Raw genomic sequence first — 15,957 nt, forward strand, 5'->3', positions numbered from 1 at the left:
TCATGTAACAATATGTGGTGGTTACTGGGGAATTTCCAGTTCTATGATGTAGTAATTGCTGAAGAGCATTGCCTTTTTTAAGAACTTGTTTAGTCTACAATCTTCAGTGTGATTAATCCAGCTTTCTTACTGAGTTGCATAATTTTTGCCATGTTACTATATTATATGGTATTGAGCCAAATGGTACAAGTCTGAAAAATTACACTAACAGTTCTGAAAAAAAAAAATAATTAAATTTATAAGACTAATATTTTTATTTCATTTCTGGGAAGTTCAAATACAGAAAATCAGTTCAAGTCAACTGATACATTTCATTTAGGTTGTGAACATTTTAAACAGATTTTAAAATAGGTCAAAAGAAGTACAAAAATTAAAAGTTAAATATAATAAAAAGATTTAATTACAGCAATGTGCAGGTGAAATGTTTTGATCTTTTAGGGGCTTTTCCTGTTTGTTCTTTGCTTTCCTTTTTCCCCATATGCACAATTCAGTAAAAAAAAAAAAAAAGAAAAAAAATAGCTGTATGTTACTGTTCTCCTGAAAAATGTTTTATCTGAAATTTTTGTCTAGCATTGATACCAGCTACAGAAAGATGAGAGGTACAGTAGAATTGAATCAAACATTAGAAGTGAGCATGAATAAAAACTCCAAATATGGATATCATCAATAAAATGCAAAACCAGATTATAATTCTCTCATTGTTCCTAATCATTACAAAAGGCAAAACTGAATCTTAGGCCAAAGAAGGGCTGGGATTTGGGAGAGTCTGGATCTTCTTCAGAAACAGAAATAATTTTTCAGAGTTGAGAGAAAAATTTACAGGGAAAGCTTATGTAATTAGCCTTTCATGAAATAACTGTTGGTATTTTTTTTCAGCATTGCAAAGATGAAACATTCACCATCCTGGTAGAACTACGTAAATGTGGCCTAACAGACACAGAGACATGCTTAAGGACAGTGACTCTCAATATGAATAAAGGACAAACTGTAAGAATGTAAAATAAGCATGAGAAACGACTATTGAAAATATGGGGAGCAAAGAAGCTAGGCCTTAATCAGTCAGGGAACTGCATTTCTCTCTCAAATGGTCAGCATATGTGATAACTACATGTTATTTTTATTCAAGTGAAAAGAAATTGATTTTGTTAAGAAAATCAGATCAGCCATAAATTTGGAAATTTGGCTTTGTGGAAGTTCGTTAAGAAAAACATTGTACTCACAAAGCAGAAAAAAGCTATTTTCTCTACCAACTAGAAGGAAAAAATATGAGCTTTTAAGTTAGAAACTACAAGTACAACAGTAAGGGATGTAATTCATCACAAAGATGTGTTCAAAGAAACCAAGACGATGTAATTCCCTAAGAAGCTGAGAAAGTCTCTTTAAAAATAATACTTTTATGGCAGGGAAAATTAGTAAAGTGTACAAAGTGGAAAGAGGGAAGAGGTGAAATCACAAAAACCTACCCTTTTCATTTAATATCTGTTAATCTTTATTTAACTAATATCACTGGAGTCATCACCATTATTACTTTTTGGACTACAGTTATCCTTCACACAGTTGCCTCTTGTTCCTCTTCCTTATCAGCTCATCGAGGTCAAACCTGATGGTGGTGTGTTTATGAACTCGATCTACACCCAGCTGCCCATTTCAGCAGGTATTTTTTTCTCCAACAGTCCGTGAGCAATTATCTCAGAACTTCAACTCCACACCTGCTTCTTTTCTTAAACTATGGAAGATAAAAGGAGTTGTTCAGAACTTCCATGTTCACACCTCAGTTCTCTTCACAGTATTTCCTGAGTCACACAAGTGCTTCTGAAGTAGAAGTGGGAAGTTTAGTATCATAAAGAAATAGGAGACAGTACAAGCATAGGCAAGAGTTCAAACAGAAGCAAAGAGCATTTAGACTGCCCTGATTTAATCACTGTAAGGATTACTTCCTTCTCACTGCACAAAATTGAACACAGAAGACATCTATTTACCTCTTCTACCTCTTCTTTTTTTTCAACTTACCACTCCTGTGCTCACACTTCCTCAGACAGAAATTTGATTTCTGCTCTCTGTCTCAATAACTAATGATTCTATGCAATATCTCTGACCTCCAGATCTGCTTATTCTCCCTTTCCAGCGAAGTGAGGGCTCCAATGTATGCTGAACAAGCTGAGAAACAAAACCAGAAGTATTCTTTTTAATGCTCAGTGCCATACAGTTTTCTTATTCTCTTGGAAGGAGTAATCTCGAACTGCTTAATGTTGAGACAGCGAATAAAGTTAACAACTTGGTAGCTACAACCAAATTCTGAACTGTAAATTTAGATTTAGATTTCTCATTCATTTTCATAAAGATTGGCTTTATTTGACCTCAGAATTTGCAACACTTGCGCTAGGAATTCAAGAATAATGGTATAATGATGCACTGTTTCCAGCATTTGAACTCATTCAGAAAGTGATCGTTCTGTTTTTCATCTGTAGCTAATGCCACTGTGTTCAGACCTTCATCATTCTTCATCATCATGCAGACAAACTTTGGCGTCCACCTTGAAATCCAAATCATACCCATCATGCAAGTGTTTGTGCGACTGGATCCTATTTTCAAAGACCAGACCTGTGGTAAGTGAATGAAATATAAGAACATCTTGCTTAATGTCTTCTGTCTTGTATGAGCAGTATAAACTTTTCACTGCTTTTCAACAGGTCTCTGTGGAAATTTCAATAATATCCAAACTGATGACTTCAGGGTCATGAGTGGAATAATTGAAGGAACAGCAACAGCATTTGCTAATACGTGGAAAACTCAGGCTTCATGTCCTAATATCCAGCACAGTTTTGAGAACCCTTGTGCACTCAGCATTGATAATGGTGTGTACTTAGAATTTTTTCTAGGGTTTTTTTTGCCTATCCCTGAGGAAAACACATCTGTTGGAAAGCAAAGTTAAGAGAATGAAGACTTACATACTTGGTAAAAACATACTTTTGAAATCAGAAACAAATAGTCAAAATGAAAGCACTAGGGATAAGTAACAAAATAAGGAAGAGTCATAGAAACATAACTGAATGAAACTGTATGGTCATTGAAAACAGAGATGATGTCTAAGCTGACAACTTGGTATTGGAGGAGTGGATTGCAGGAGTATCTTTGGAAATCTTTCATTCGTCCCCTTCAGCAAGTCCTCTTCTTTGGTTTTAGGAACCTCAGCCCAAAAGCTGAGTGAAAAAAAGACAGGAGAAGGAGAGATTTGATATAATTTCAGAACTGGCTTCATGGACCAGGGCAGTGTGGTTTTGTGACTAATGAAAAACAGAGTAATGTGCATTTGTATTGTTTGTTCTCTTCACAGAAAAATATGCTCAGCATTGGTGTGGACTACTAACTGACAGCAAGGGACCTTTTGCTGACTGTCACTATGCAGTGAATCCCTCTGTTTACCACATGGTACTTTGTTAGACTTTTTTTCCCTTTAGAAACAAGAGAACAGGATCACTGCAACTAGCTACCAGAAAAGGACTGTTCCAGACATGTCTCATCTTAGGCAATGTCTGTACTTTCATTTCTGTGCTGCAACACTTCGAATTCTTTCAACATGTGTTTCTGTTTGTGTTGTAATATTACCTTATTTCAATTGTCAGTCTTGGCTTCAGGATCCTGACTTGCTTGCAAATGAAAAGGCAGCTATTTATTCCTGGATGGATATACACATATAGTAGGAATGTATGTAGGCATGTCAAATGCTTGTTTGAATATCAGTGAATTTTTGTCTCATCAGCCTTGTATCTCATTAATAACTACTTGGCACAGAAATCCCATTAGCTAATTATCATCATTCTGCTATCAATGTGTTGCCAATCTTTCTTCTCACTATGAATCATCCAGGTATGGACACTGGTGAAATGACATGTCTAGACTGCATACTGTGAATAGAGCTTTGTATGCTATAGTGTAGCATATTCATAAATATGGTTCAGAGGAACATGAAGCTGTTAAATATATAACAGACTTTAAGACCACTATTTCCCAGTAATAATTGCAGATATCCACTGAATTTCCATTACCTTCATTCTCCCCTGTCAGGAAACATAGGCAAAGACTGGAAAGTGATAAAGCTATGTCAGTGTTTTCTATGAGTAAGCATATCTGAAGAAGGATTAGCGCATAAGACCAGAAAAACAACATTCATTTTTTTAAGATTGACCATGTTACCAGTGCTGAGATTTTATTTTTCTCTGCATTCTTAGAACTGCATGTTTGACACATGTAACTGTGAAAATAGTGAGGATTGTCTGTGTGCAGCCCTGTCTTCCTATGTGAGAGCTTGTGCTGCAAAAGGAATCCAGCTGCATGGATGGAGGACTGATGTCTGCTGTAAGTACTCTTAACTATCCCTTTTCCTAAGAACACACATCAACAAAAACTGCTGATCAGAGATTATTTTATACTGATTTCCAGGCAAATATAGTAAGTGTTGAGGAAGGGATTTTGCTAAGTGCACTCCTGGAAGTAATTCTCTGCTGTTCCCTTAGAATCAATTCATTGCTAGCAAAAGTGAATACAAAGAGATGGGAGACATAGGTTGCTTAGGAAAGAGACTACGGTTATGGAAGTGCCTCCACCTGTTTCTGTGCAACTTTGAATTTCACTGCAGTTTTATATATCACAAGTTATTGTAGAGCAAATGTGAGGTATTAGAATAACAGTTCTAGTAATACTAACCAGAACACTTGCAAAGGAAAGGTCTCTGAAGCTGCACGCTACATTCCACTGATGCACTAGGTCTGTTTTCAGCATACCAGGAGACATTCAGGGAGACATCTTCTCTCATACTTCAAAAGTTTTAGAAGTCTTGGCAATGAATGGCAGCACCAAATGGAGGTTTCTTTCTGAAATTTCATTTGAAAAAATATTTTCTTCTTTGCATACATCATTTACTCCACATTTACATTAGCTTTTCAGGTCTAACTCTGGAATTATTCAGAAATAGATTTACATGAAAGATGCAACATAGACAGAGGTAGTACAGTATTGTTTACATGTTATTTCTACTACTTATGATTTCTTTTTTGCACCAGAAATTACCACCTGGAAATAACAAACCTATTCTATTTTCTTCTCTCAAGCAAAATACAGCACCTCATGTCCCAAATCGCTAAACTACAGCTATACCATTGCTTCCTGTCAACCCACTTGTCGGTCTCTGAGTGAGCCCGATGTTACATGCAACATTAAGTTTGTCCCAGTTGATGGCTGCACCTGCGTAGATGGAACCTACATGGACGAGAATGGCAAATGTGTGCCTGCTAATGAATGCCCCTGTTACTACAGAAGATCTCCCATACCACTTGGAGAAGTTGTCCATGAAAATGGTTTGGTATGGTAAGTGAATCTTTTGTAAAACACTCAAGCAATAGTACATGTATTTTCTTATTAAAATCTGCTGCATTTTAACTTGTCTCACCCTGCCTTCAATACAATGCTCTCTCATATTTTTCAACTTTATTTTCAAATTTAAGAATAGTACATATTCCCCTGAGCTGGAAGACAGGAACGCAGAGCAGAACAAAGCCCCCATAGTCCCGGGGGAAATGGTTAGCAACCTGCTACACAACTTAGACATACACAAGTCCATTGGGCTGGTTGGGATCCACCCAAGGGTACTGAGGGAGCTGGCAGAAGTGCTCACCAAGCCACTTTCAAACATTCGTCAGCAGTCCTGGCTAACCAGGGAGGTCCCAGTTGACTGGAGGTTAGCAAATGTGACACCCATCTATAAGAAGGGCTGGAAGGAGGATCCGGGGAACTACAGGCCTATCAGTCTGACCTCAGTGCCAGGGAAGGTTATGGAGCAGATCACCTTGAGTGCCACCACACGACACGTACACGACAACCAGGTGATCAGGCCCAGTCAGCATGGGTTTGTGAAAGGCAGGTCCTGCTTGACTAACCTCATCTCCTTCTGTGACAAGGTGACCTGCTTAGTGGAGGAGGGAAAGGCTGTGGATGTTGTATCCCCGGACTTTTGGCACCGTTTCCCACGGCATTCTCCTGGAGAAACTGGCTGCTCAAGGCTTGGGCGGGCATACTCTTCACTGGGTAAAAAACTGGCTGGATGGGCAGGCCCAAAGAGTGGTGGAGAGTGGAGTTAAATCCAGTTGGCAGCCGGTCACAAGTGGTGTTCCCCAGGGTTCAGTATTGGGGCCCGTTCTCTTTAAGATCTTCATCAATGATCTGGACGAAGGGATCAGGCACACCCTCAGAAAGTTTGCAGATGACACCAAGCTTGGTGGGAGGGTTGATCTGCTGGAGGGTAGGAAGGCTCGACAGAGGGATCTGGACAGGCTGGATCGATGGGCTGAAACCAACTGTATGAGGTTCAACAAGGTCAAGTGCCGGGTCCTGCACTTGGGTCACAACAACCCCATGCAACACTACAGGTTTGGGGAAGAGTGGCTGGAAAGCTGCCTGGCAGGAAAGGACCTGGGGGTGCTGGTTGACAGCCGGCTGAATATGAGCCAGCAGTGTGGTGCCTGGGTGGCCAAGAAGGCCAACGGCATCCTGGCCTGTATCAGAAATAGTGTGGCCAGCAGGACTGGGGGAGAGATCATCCCCTTGTACTCGGCACTGGTGAGGCTGCACCTTGAATACTGTGTTCAGTTTTGGCCCCCTCTCTACAGGAAAGACATTGAGGTGCTGGAGCGTGTCCAGAGAAGGGCAACGAAGTTGGTGAAGGGTCTAGAGAACAAGTCCTGTGAGGAGCGGCTGAGGGAACTGGGGTTGTTCAGCCTGGAGAAAAGGAGGCTGAGGGGAGACCTTATCGCTCTCTACAACTACCTGAAGGGGGGTTGCAGCGAGGTGGGGGTCGGTCTCTTTTCCCAAGTAACAAGCGATAGGACAAGAGGAAATGGCCTCAAGTTGCACCAGGGGAGGTTTAGATTGGATATTAGGAAAAATTTCTTCACCAAAAGGGTTATCGAGCATTGGGACAGGCTGCCCAGGGAAGTGGTTGAGTCACCATCCCTGGAGGTATTTCAAAGACGTGTACATGTGGCACTTTAGGGACATGGTTTATCGGTGGACTTGGCAGCGTTAGGTTTATGGTTGGACTCGATGATCTTAAGGGTCTTTTCCAATCTGCATGATTCTATGATATTTCCAGATTTATAGAACAATTGTATTTAGCTGCCTTTTCTATTTAATTCTATGATTTTTCAAGCATAAAATTATGACAACACCAGCAAGGAGAGATCTTATGAGAAAGTAAGTAACAAACGGAGACATGTACTCATTTCAACCTATGATTTTTTCTGTTAAGCAATAATGGATCTCATATGAAAGCAGCAATGGTAGTGGTACTGAGGGAAATTCTTTCCTGAGACTGCAAAACAGCATTCTGGAATTCCTTTGAAAATTCTGAAACTTGATAAGAGAGAAGTAGCTCTCAGTCTTAGTACATGGGTTGAGAGAAGGAGAAAAAAATGTTTTTCCCTCTCTTACAGCACTTGCATCCAGGGAAGACTGAATTGCATTGGAGCACCCAATCCAACTCAAGGTAAAAAAAAATTAAATAATAAAAAAAATCTTACACTTATCTTTTTCTCCAGGCCAGGTTTTGGACAAAAATAGTTGATAGAATTGATTTTTCTTAATGGATTTTTAAATAATGGAAGTATTTCTCATGTAGTTATAGGGTAACGGTTTTCATAAAAGGCAGGAGTGAACCTAGATTAATGATAAGACCTCTTTTTCACAAAGATTTTTTTCTGAAATACTGTGAGGTTTTTTTCTGGGAATTCAATGCTCTGAAGTGAATCTATTTAGCAGAATGAATAGGGACAGCAACCCCTACTAAATTAAATACATAATTTGCAAAGAAGTTCTAAATGGTTTTAATGGCTACAGTTGTGGGATAAACCTTGTGCCATTTCTTACTGCTCTCTCTTCTTTCCTTCCTCTAGTCTGTGAATCTCCCATGGTCTACTTTGACTGTAGAAATATCACTGCAGGAGCAACTGGAGCAGAATGTCAAAAAAGTTGCCAGACTCTGGATATGCAGTGTGTAAGTATGCCATGGTTGGATGAAATGGTATTTCCAGGTTTTGTCTGTGCTCTTGGTGCTAAAGTAATTGATCTATCTGATCTACTCCAAATCTAAAACACAGATACTTTGTTCTTGTAGCAAAAGTCTAAAACTATGTTATGAAGCATTAACAATGGGACCCTTAGACCAAAACATAATAAAGTAACATCCAATTTAATTAATAAGATTAGTGTCTACCTTTATTCAGCTACTTCAGGTAACAGTAATGAGTAGTGAAAATATCTAGGGCTCTGCCACACATTTTACTTCTTTAGGAGAAAATTACTGGCTATAAACTGGCTAGGAGAAATCATTCTTTCTCATACCATGATGCAATTGTGAACTTCTTGCACATATAATTATATCACTCCACCTAGGTGCATAGTAGCCACATGCCATTTTGTGAATAAGTACCATATGAGATAAGCAGATTTCAATGTAACTCAACCAAACTGGAAAAAAATATTACTTATTTTCTTTTTAGAGATCCATTCAATAACAAATCACCCACTACAAAGTGCAAGGCTTCTTCAGCTAACACAGAACAAGACCTAAGATTCAATGTATTTCAAATTTCACAGGCTCCAGCAGAGCAAACAGGATTGGCATACATAAAACATTTATCTTTAACAGATTCATATTCTGTTAAATCAGTAGCTAATAACTTCCTTTTTGTTCCATTGTCCTATAAGTAATTCTTAGTCCTCTCCCATTTAAGCTGGGCAGCAATAAGACCATATAAAGACATTTTATGAGAATTTAATCTTCCTTTTTTTATAGTAATTATTTCATTCTGAAATTATATCTCTCTCTTGACTTTTCCAGTATAGGACACAATGTGTATCTGGCTGCATGTGCCCAGCTGGGCTCGTGTTAGATGGGAATGGTGGTTGTATTCCTGAAGAGGAATGTCCATGTATTCACAATGAAGCCATGTATCAGCCTGAGGAAAAGATCAATGTTGACTGTAACACCTGGTAAATATTTCCTCAGAAGTAGCATTCCTGGTTCCATCATTTGCCTTTCCAAAGATCTTAAATACTATAGCAGTGAGGAAAGATTTGGATTGCACATTTCATCAATTGCTGGATCTTTTAGTTTTGGATTAAACAGTATGAGCACGTTTCTTTCTGATGTAGGCAGATGGTCAAAGGACAGAATTAGAGGAAACCTTTGGGACTACAGTGTTCATTAAGTATTATCTTATTTTGCAGTTAATGCATTCAGAGTAGCAGAACAGAACTTTGCTTTAGTTCTTTACAGGAAAAATGTAAAAGACTACTTTAACTCCAGAATCAGTATAACATTTACCAGGGATGAGTTGCCAAACACATACTGAGTTGTTGGTGTATGTCTACACAAAAAAGTGAGTTGTTTTATTATTAAAATGTTTTATTCTTATTCCTAGTGTATGCAAGAATAGGAAGTGGGAATGCACCAAAGATCAATGTCTGGGCACTTGTGTTGTTTATGGAGATGGTCACTATAATACCTTTGATGACAAAAGGTTCAGCTTCAACGGAAACTGTGAATACACACTAGTCCAGGTACTGATAATTAGCAATAGTAAATGAGGCATAATCTTGATCATGTATACAAAAATAATACATTTTTAAATTATATTCTCTACCCAGGACCACTGTGGGAAGAGTGGCACAGCCAATGGGACCTTCAGGGTTATCACTGAAAATATTCCCTGTGGCAACACTGGGACAACTTGCTCAAAATCTATCAAAGTTTTCTTAGAGGTAAGAAGTTTTTGCATATAGACCACTTTTGTTCTGTGTCTGTTTAGGACTTAGGAGAAGCCTAGATATCCATTCCTTCAAGGAAGTTAGAAAAATATTTTAAAAAGCAAATCAACTTGTAAATTAAGCTTAAATTAGATTCAAGTGAAATGTTTGGTAGAGCTTCCCAGCTCTCTATCTTTTCCATTTCCCACCCTATCTTATACCACTGTTGGGCAAACTACAGGTCTACAGAAAAATTGTCTTTAGCAGAAATTTAGCCTGTCATGTCAGAAGATTATTTTATTCTGTGCAATGTAGCTCCTTCATGACTGCCAAAACACCCTTTTTTTTGACCTACGCCATTTAAAATACCTTTTTACCACAGTACCATGAACCTGAGATTTGAACTATATAGTTTTGATTTATCACATTTGGATTATTTGTTTTCATTATATAAACTATTCATAGTACTCTTAAAAGCAGGAAACATGTTTGAGAGCAACAACTGCAGCTATTGACTTCATTTCAAATCACCTTTTCCTCCTTTTTCAGAGCTATGAACTGATACTTGGTGAGGAGCATGTCAGTGTCGTAAAGAGAGGACAAAATGATGAGGTGCCATACACAGTCCGCTATATGGGTATGTACTTGGTAATTGAGACCACAAGCGGACTGATCCTTATGTGGGACAAGAAAACCAGCATCTTCATCAAGCTCAGCCCTGATTTTAAGGTGTGGAACTAGGAGTTAAATGGCAATTTACAGTCCAGATTTGGACTGGGTGTGAATTTTGTTGAGACTCTGCCAAGATTCCAAACAGGTGATGTGTCTAGCATTCCTGAAGGACATCCCATGTTGGTTTTCATTCCTCTGGTGCCTCATGAAGCCATGTCATCATCCTGCTGCTGTTCTGAGCCCTGAAGGCAGGTTTCAGTGCCTATTTGGCCTGACAGAACTTGAGTTGGCAAACCACTTTTTTGGACTTGACTTTGTTGAAATTACCCACTGAACCTTGGTAAAGGTTATTAGACCTTATTAAAATTACATAGCTACATGTGTAGAAATCAATTAAGTAGTCTTGATCTTGAAAGTAATCCATTGTTTCCGGTTCTCATTGACACACAAATCAAATTATCATACTTCAAGAAAAAGAAGTGAAATTTCATGAGGGAAAGCCTCTTGTAAAGTGTTACCATGTATTTTTCAAGCATATATGTACACAGGTGATAAGGAAAACATTCCTGTTGTCATACTCCTTCTCCTAGCTTATGATATATAAGTACTAAAAACTGTAGTAAATGAGGAATTTGCTATCTTATTGTATACCATAGTGACATTTCAATTAGATATGTAAATTAAGTGTAATTTAGAACTAGATATACAAATTTATTCCAGTATCATAGGTTCTTTTGCTGCCTCACCCACTAGTACTTTATAAAAATAGTAGTAATATGGAAAGTATGCACCTTATATTCATACAGAATGGATAGCATCTATTGTAGCCCATCACTGTTTTACAGATCCATAAATTTAGAATAAGGGATATTTCTGGATGTGTGAGGAAAATGTAATTTATTTTTATACCTGTGAGCAGTCGTAACAGTAAAGACTCAATGAGTAGACTATGTGGCTGGACTGGTAGTATTTATGACAGCTTTGTAAGGCTGTTTTTTTATATGTACATCTATTGTACAAAACAAGGCTTAAATGGAAAACTTAGTCAGCTGAGTCCTCATTTCGTTGTTAAAGACATATCTCAAAGACAGAAAGTTACAATGACAAACATGGTTTTATTGTTCAGATTTAAAAGAAGAAAAGTCAACAGCAGTATCCTTCTACCCTTAGTGGTCATGTTCTGTTGCTGAGGAAACAAAAGATGAAGATGTTCAGGAATGCTGGAATAGAATGGCACCATTCTAAGAGCTGAATTTCAAGTATTCTTTCAGTCTCAGATGTTGTTTCAAGTTTCCTCACCTCCATTGTTATTTTATTTACTTCCTTTTGCAGGGACAGATCTGCGGCCTCTGTGGAAATTATGATGGCAATGGCATCAATGACTTTACCACAAGGAGTCAGTCTGTGGTAGAGAATGTCCTAGAGTTTGGAAACAGCTGGAAAGTATCCTCTACATGTCCTGATGCTCACAGCATAAAGGACCCATGTTCTACCAACCCTTATCGAAAGTCCTGGTCAGAGAAACAGTGTAGCATCATCAACAGCAACATCTTTGCTGCCTGTCACTCTCAGGTATTACCAGGGCAGAAGTTTACTGTGTGAAGATTAGATCTGTGTATTACTGAAGCTGTTATCTTCATACATTTTAACATGCATGCTTAATTCATTAGCATGTTTCACTTTGAATTGTGTCAGGAAAACTTCAATCAGAACCCCACTCAATGGGACAGATTTATAGCCCCTACCCGTAAGAAATAACAGGACATTTAGTTCATAGGAAATACCAACCTATTACAAAAGAACCGTAGTTTCATAATTACTACATATTTTCTTGTAGTGTTACTTGAATAAAAATTCTCAAATACCACGTACAGAACACAATCTCAAAGAAATAATAACATAGTAATGAAGTATCAGCATAGCCTTTATCTGACACTAAGTACATACCAAACAATGCAGGGTAACTCTGTGCTCTTCCTATCACCTTAGTTCTTTCCACTGGTAGAGGCCTTCATTTTCAAGTGCAGTTGCCTAATATTGCTTGGGAACATGGATCTAATCTTCCACTAGATTAGACTAGACCCAAGTCTGTGTGTCTAAAAATCCATCAATACGTGATTTGGATATATCATCTGGCATCACTTCTGGTGTTTAACAGTGTATATAAACAAAAGGAAAAGAAATTACTGATGTAGGCCTTTTTTCTGAGATACTACAATTTTAAGAAAATCACCCTCGCAAAGCTAAGAAAGAATTTAGAAGGCAGGATGTATAGTATTACATTTCTTTTTAATAACAGGTTGAACCAGCAAAATATTACCAAGCATGTGTGACAGATGCTTGTGCATGTGACACTGGAGGAGACTGCGATTGCTTTTGTACAGCAGTAGCTGCATATGCTCAAGCATGTAGTGAAGTTGGTGTCTGCATAGCCTGGAGAACCCCATCAATCTGTCGTGAGTTTTATGTCATAAACACTTCTGAGAGTGTAGTTATATGTACAGTGCCTTGCTGATGTCCTTGAACACACAGTCTGGGTATCTTATGTATGAGCATTATAATCTAACCGTGTAGACTTTTCACACTAAGCTGTTTTGATGGTCACACAATTTCACCTATTTATTCACAGTTTTTGAGACTGTTCAAGCGGCATTGCGGGGACATGAAGAACAGACATGAGTCAAAAAAAAGCTCTCTTTTTTTTTCCTGAACATGTCCAAATTTCTGTTTCTCCTTAGCACTGTTCTGTGATTACTACAATCAACAAGGGGAATGTGAATGGCACTATAAGCCTTGTGGAGCCTCCTGTATGAAGACCTGTAGGAACCCAGGTGGAAAATGCATCCATAACTTGCCAGGTTTAGAAGGTAAAAGAGAGCTGCAAGTACCTTTAAGTGGGTACATTTTATTATATTTTTAATGGTCTTTAACGGAGTGTATTTCCCCCATCAGCTGCATTTGCACCATTCAATCTCTTCAACATCATTGCATCCACATGAATGGAGGCAGAGGATGGAAATCAGAGTTAAAAATATCTCTGGGACAAAATCTTTGTGGGTGGGCTCTGCTGATGCTAGTACTCTGCATTTCTTGTAGAATTATTGGAAAGAATTCAGTAGTAAAAATTATGACCATTAAAAACAAGACCTGCAAACACATTCTGCACAAATAAAACTTTTGCTGACTGTATCTCATTCTCACCTTTTCTATGCCCTTCTATATGCCCTTTCCCTTCCTTCAGGCTGCTACCCTAACTGCCCACCAGACAAGCCATATTTTCATGAGGATCAGATGAAGTGCGTTAGTCTCTGTGACTGTTATGATAATGAAGATGGAAAGATATATAGACGGGATGAATGTCATGTGTGGTAAGACTTAACATACCAGCCTCATCTTGTACAAGGAAAAGCAATCAAAACAGCAGTGAGAAATTGCATGTTCCTGTTACATGACAGGACTAGTTTATGCTGCCTCTGTAAAAATAATGCCTTACTATCTAATGCCAGTTTCTTATTACATTAGTAGTAAGAAGTTCTTATGTAATTTTATGTTCTGTTGAATTTGCTCCTGATTACGTTGTAAATCCTCAGCATAAAGATACAACAAGAACAGCAAGTCCTTTATGACCAGGCTTTCTCTATTTCCCATTCCTATGGCAGGAAAAATATTGTTCCAGGAGTACACATATCTAATAGGGGTCTACTTCCAAGGATTTTATTACATTCTTATACTGCTTGTAGTATTCAGACTCTTTCCCTTTTTAGCCTGCTTTTTAGTACAAAAACATTGCAAGTGCAAAGAAAGTGATAAGGAAGAAAGAAGGCAAGCCTTCCTTAAGACTTCTACCTGTAGCTTTGCATATTATTTAGCTTCACTTCTATTTATAAGTTTGGGTTTAATAGAAGGAAAGATTTTGGAAAACAATGGCAAAAAAAAGCCAACATGAACTGGACACTCAAGGAATAAACACAAATAAAGTGTCCTGTCTTTTGATGTTAGTATCTGGCAGAAAGATGACTAATAGAATTACCTCATAATCAAAAAATATGTAGGTTTTTATGTTTTTTATTTCAGTGAATGCACATCAGAAGGTTTACAGTGCAAGTTTGATGATAAAGGTAAGAGAGCTAAGAGGAATTATTAAGAAAATGAAATACTGGATATTATCTTTTCATAGCTGCCTGACAGTAAACTTCTTCTGAATTACAGCATGCCACTGCATATATGAAACGAACAGCTATAAATATGGTGAACTCATCTACAGCACCACAGATGGAACTGGATGGTGTTTCAGTGCAACATGTGATGTCAATGGAACAATAACCAGAAATATCTTTAAATGTGGCATCTCTACAACAACCCCGTTAACGTTTTCTACAAGTCAGCCTACAGGTACACATTAATACTCTTTAAAATAACTGAAAAATCTCTGGAAGTGACTGAAAATTGCCTGAAAGGGAGGGCCTTTTCACCAGTTAATGGCATATAATTTTACTTGAAACTGTTGCCTTCTGCTGGAGCCACCAATTCATCTGGCAGCTTTGGTTGCCAGAGACAACCATAATCAAGGATGTAGAAATGAGTACAGCATTTTTTACAAACTCAGTCTCTCTGGTTAACCATGATTTTTCCAGGGGAAAAAATAACAGAGCTTATTAATCATTGTACTCTGGAGAATCTCCTCCTCATTTCATTGCAAACAATAACCAGCAGTTGTAGACAAACTTTTGAAAACACAAAAGACAATTACAGCCATTTTTTAAATTACTGACCACATTAGCGCAAACTGAAGATAAGAAATCTAGTTTGAGAGAATGCTCAAATTATTTAAACCCATTCTTTGGAACCTTTCCTAATTGTATTTAATAACCAAATCAACAGATTCCTTCTACTCCTGCAGTACACTTCTACATTATTTCTGTGGTTAACTCATTATAGTGACCATATAATTCCGAGAAATTGTGAGAAGTATTTCCACAAAATTATACAATACTACAGCAAGAAATAAATATTCAACTTTAAGTCTTTTTTTAAGCAACATTCATATGAAGAAAGTGGTATATATTCCACATGGTTATCTTCATAATGCTAAGAATATGAAAAGAAATCTTATTAAAAGAAGTAGAAAATACTTATTAAATTATACATTTCATATATAGTGTATATGTGTATTCTATATTATTATGATTATATATAAAATACGTATGTGTTAAATATATATTTTATATTTTATACGTATAAATATATTAAATGTTATAATACTAAAATAAGTAGAAAAGTCATTATCCCTTAAAAATATTTTAAAGCCTATGTGGTTATGCAGTTAAGTGTAATTAAGTACAGAGATAATACCAAGGAGAATAAAACTTCCTCTTACTTATACCATAGAAATCATGAGATCACTTTATCCTATGTATTGACATTCCACAAAAAGGATATCATATCAGCTACATTTAACTACAAATTTTTAATAAATGCCACATAAAG

The 15,957-nt window shown here is 37.5% G+C and overlaps 1 protein-coding gene across 1 annotated transcript in view; it reads left to right on the plus strand.

Moving 5' to 3' along the window:
* Positions 1–15,957, plus strand: part of LOC142040580 (uncharacterized) — a 51,185-nt gene that overhangs the window by 20,645 nt on the left and 14,583 nt on the right. The window contains exons 13-30 of the mRNA XM_075048663.1: positions 877–987; positions 1,585–1,654; positions 2,469–2,606; positions 2,691–2,855; positions 3,335–3,429; positions 4,230–4,356; positions 5,109–5,364; positions 7,485–7,537; positions 7,944–8,044; positions 8,891–9,042; positions 9,474–9,612; positions 9,700–9,813; positions 10,348–10,527; positions 11,803–12,042; positions 12,770–12,926; positions 13,209–13,337; positions 13,712–13,838; positions 14,545–14,588. Of these exons, the coding sequence (XP_074904764.1) occupies positions 877–987; positions 1,585–1,654; positions 2,469–2,606; positions 2,691–2,855; positions 3,335–3,429; positions 4,230–4,356; positions 5,109–5,364; positions 7,485–7,537; positions 7,944–8,044; positions 8,891–9,042; positions 9,474–9,612; positions 9,700–9,813; positions 10,348–10,527; positions 11,803–12,042; positions 12,770–12,926; positions 13,209–13,337; positions 13,712–13,838; positions 14,545–14,588 (2,398 nt within the window). The remainder of the gene's footprint in view (positions 1–876; positions 988–1,584; positions 1,655–2,468; positions 2,607–2,690; positions 2,856–3,334; positions 3,430–4,229; positions 4,357–5,108; positions 5,365–7,484; positions 7,538–7,943; positions 8,045–8,890; positions 9,043–9,473; positions 9,613–9,699; positions 9,814–10,347; positions 10,528–11,802; positions 12,043–12,769; positions 12,927–13,208; positions 13,338–13,711; positions 13,839–14,544; positions 14,589–15,957) is intronic.

The sequence above is a fragment of the Buteo buteo genome, chromosome 16 (genome assembly GCF_964188355.1).
Source record: "Buteo buteo chromosome 16, bButBut1.hap1.1, whole genome shotgun sequence".
Classification (NCBI taxonomy): Eukaryota; Metazoa; Chordata; class Aves; order Accipitriformes; family Accipitridae; genus Buteo; species Buteo buteo.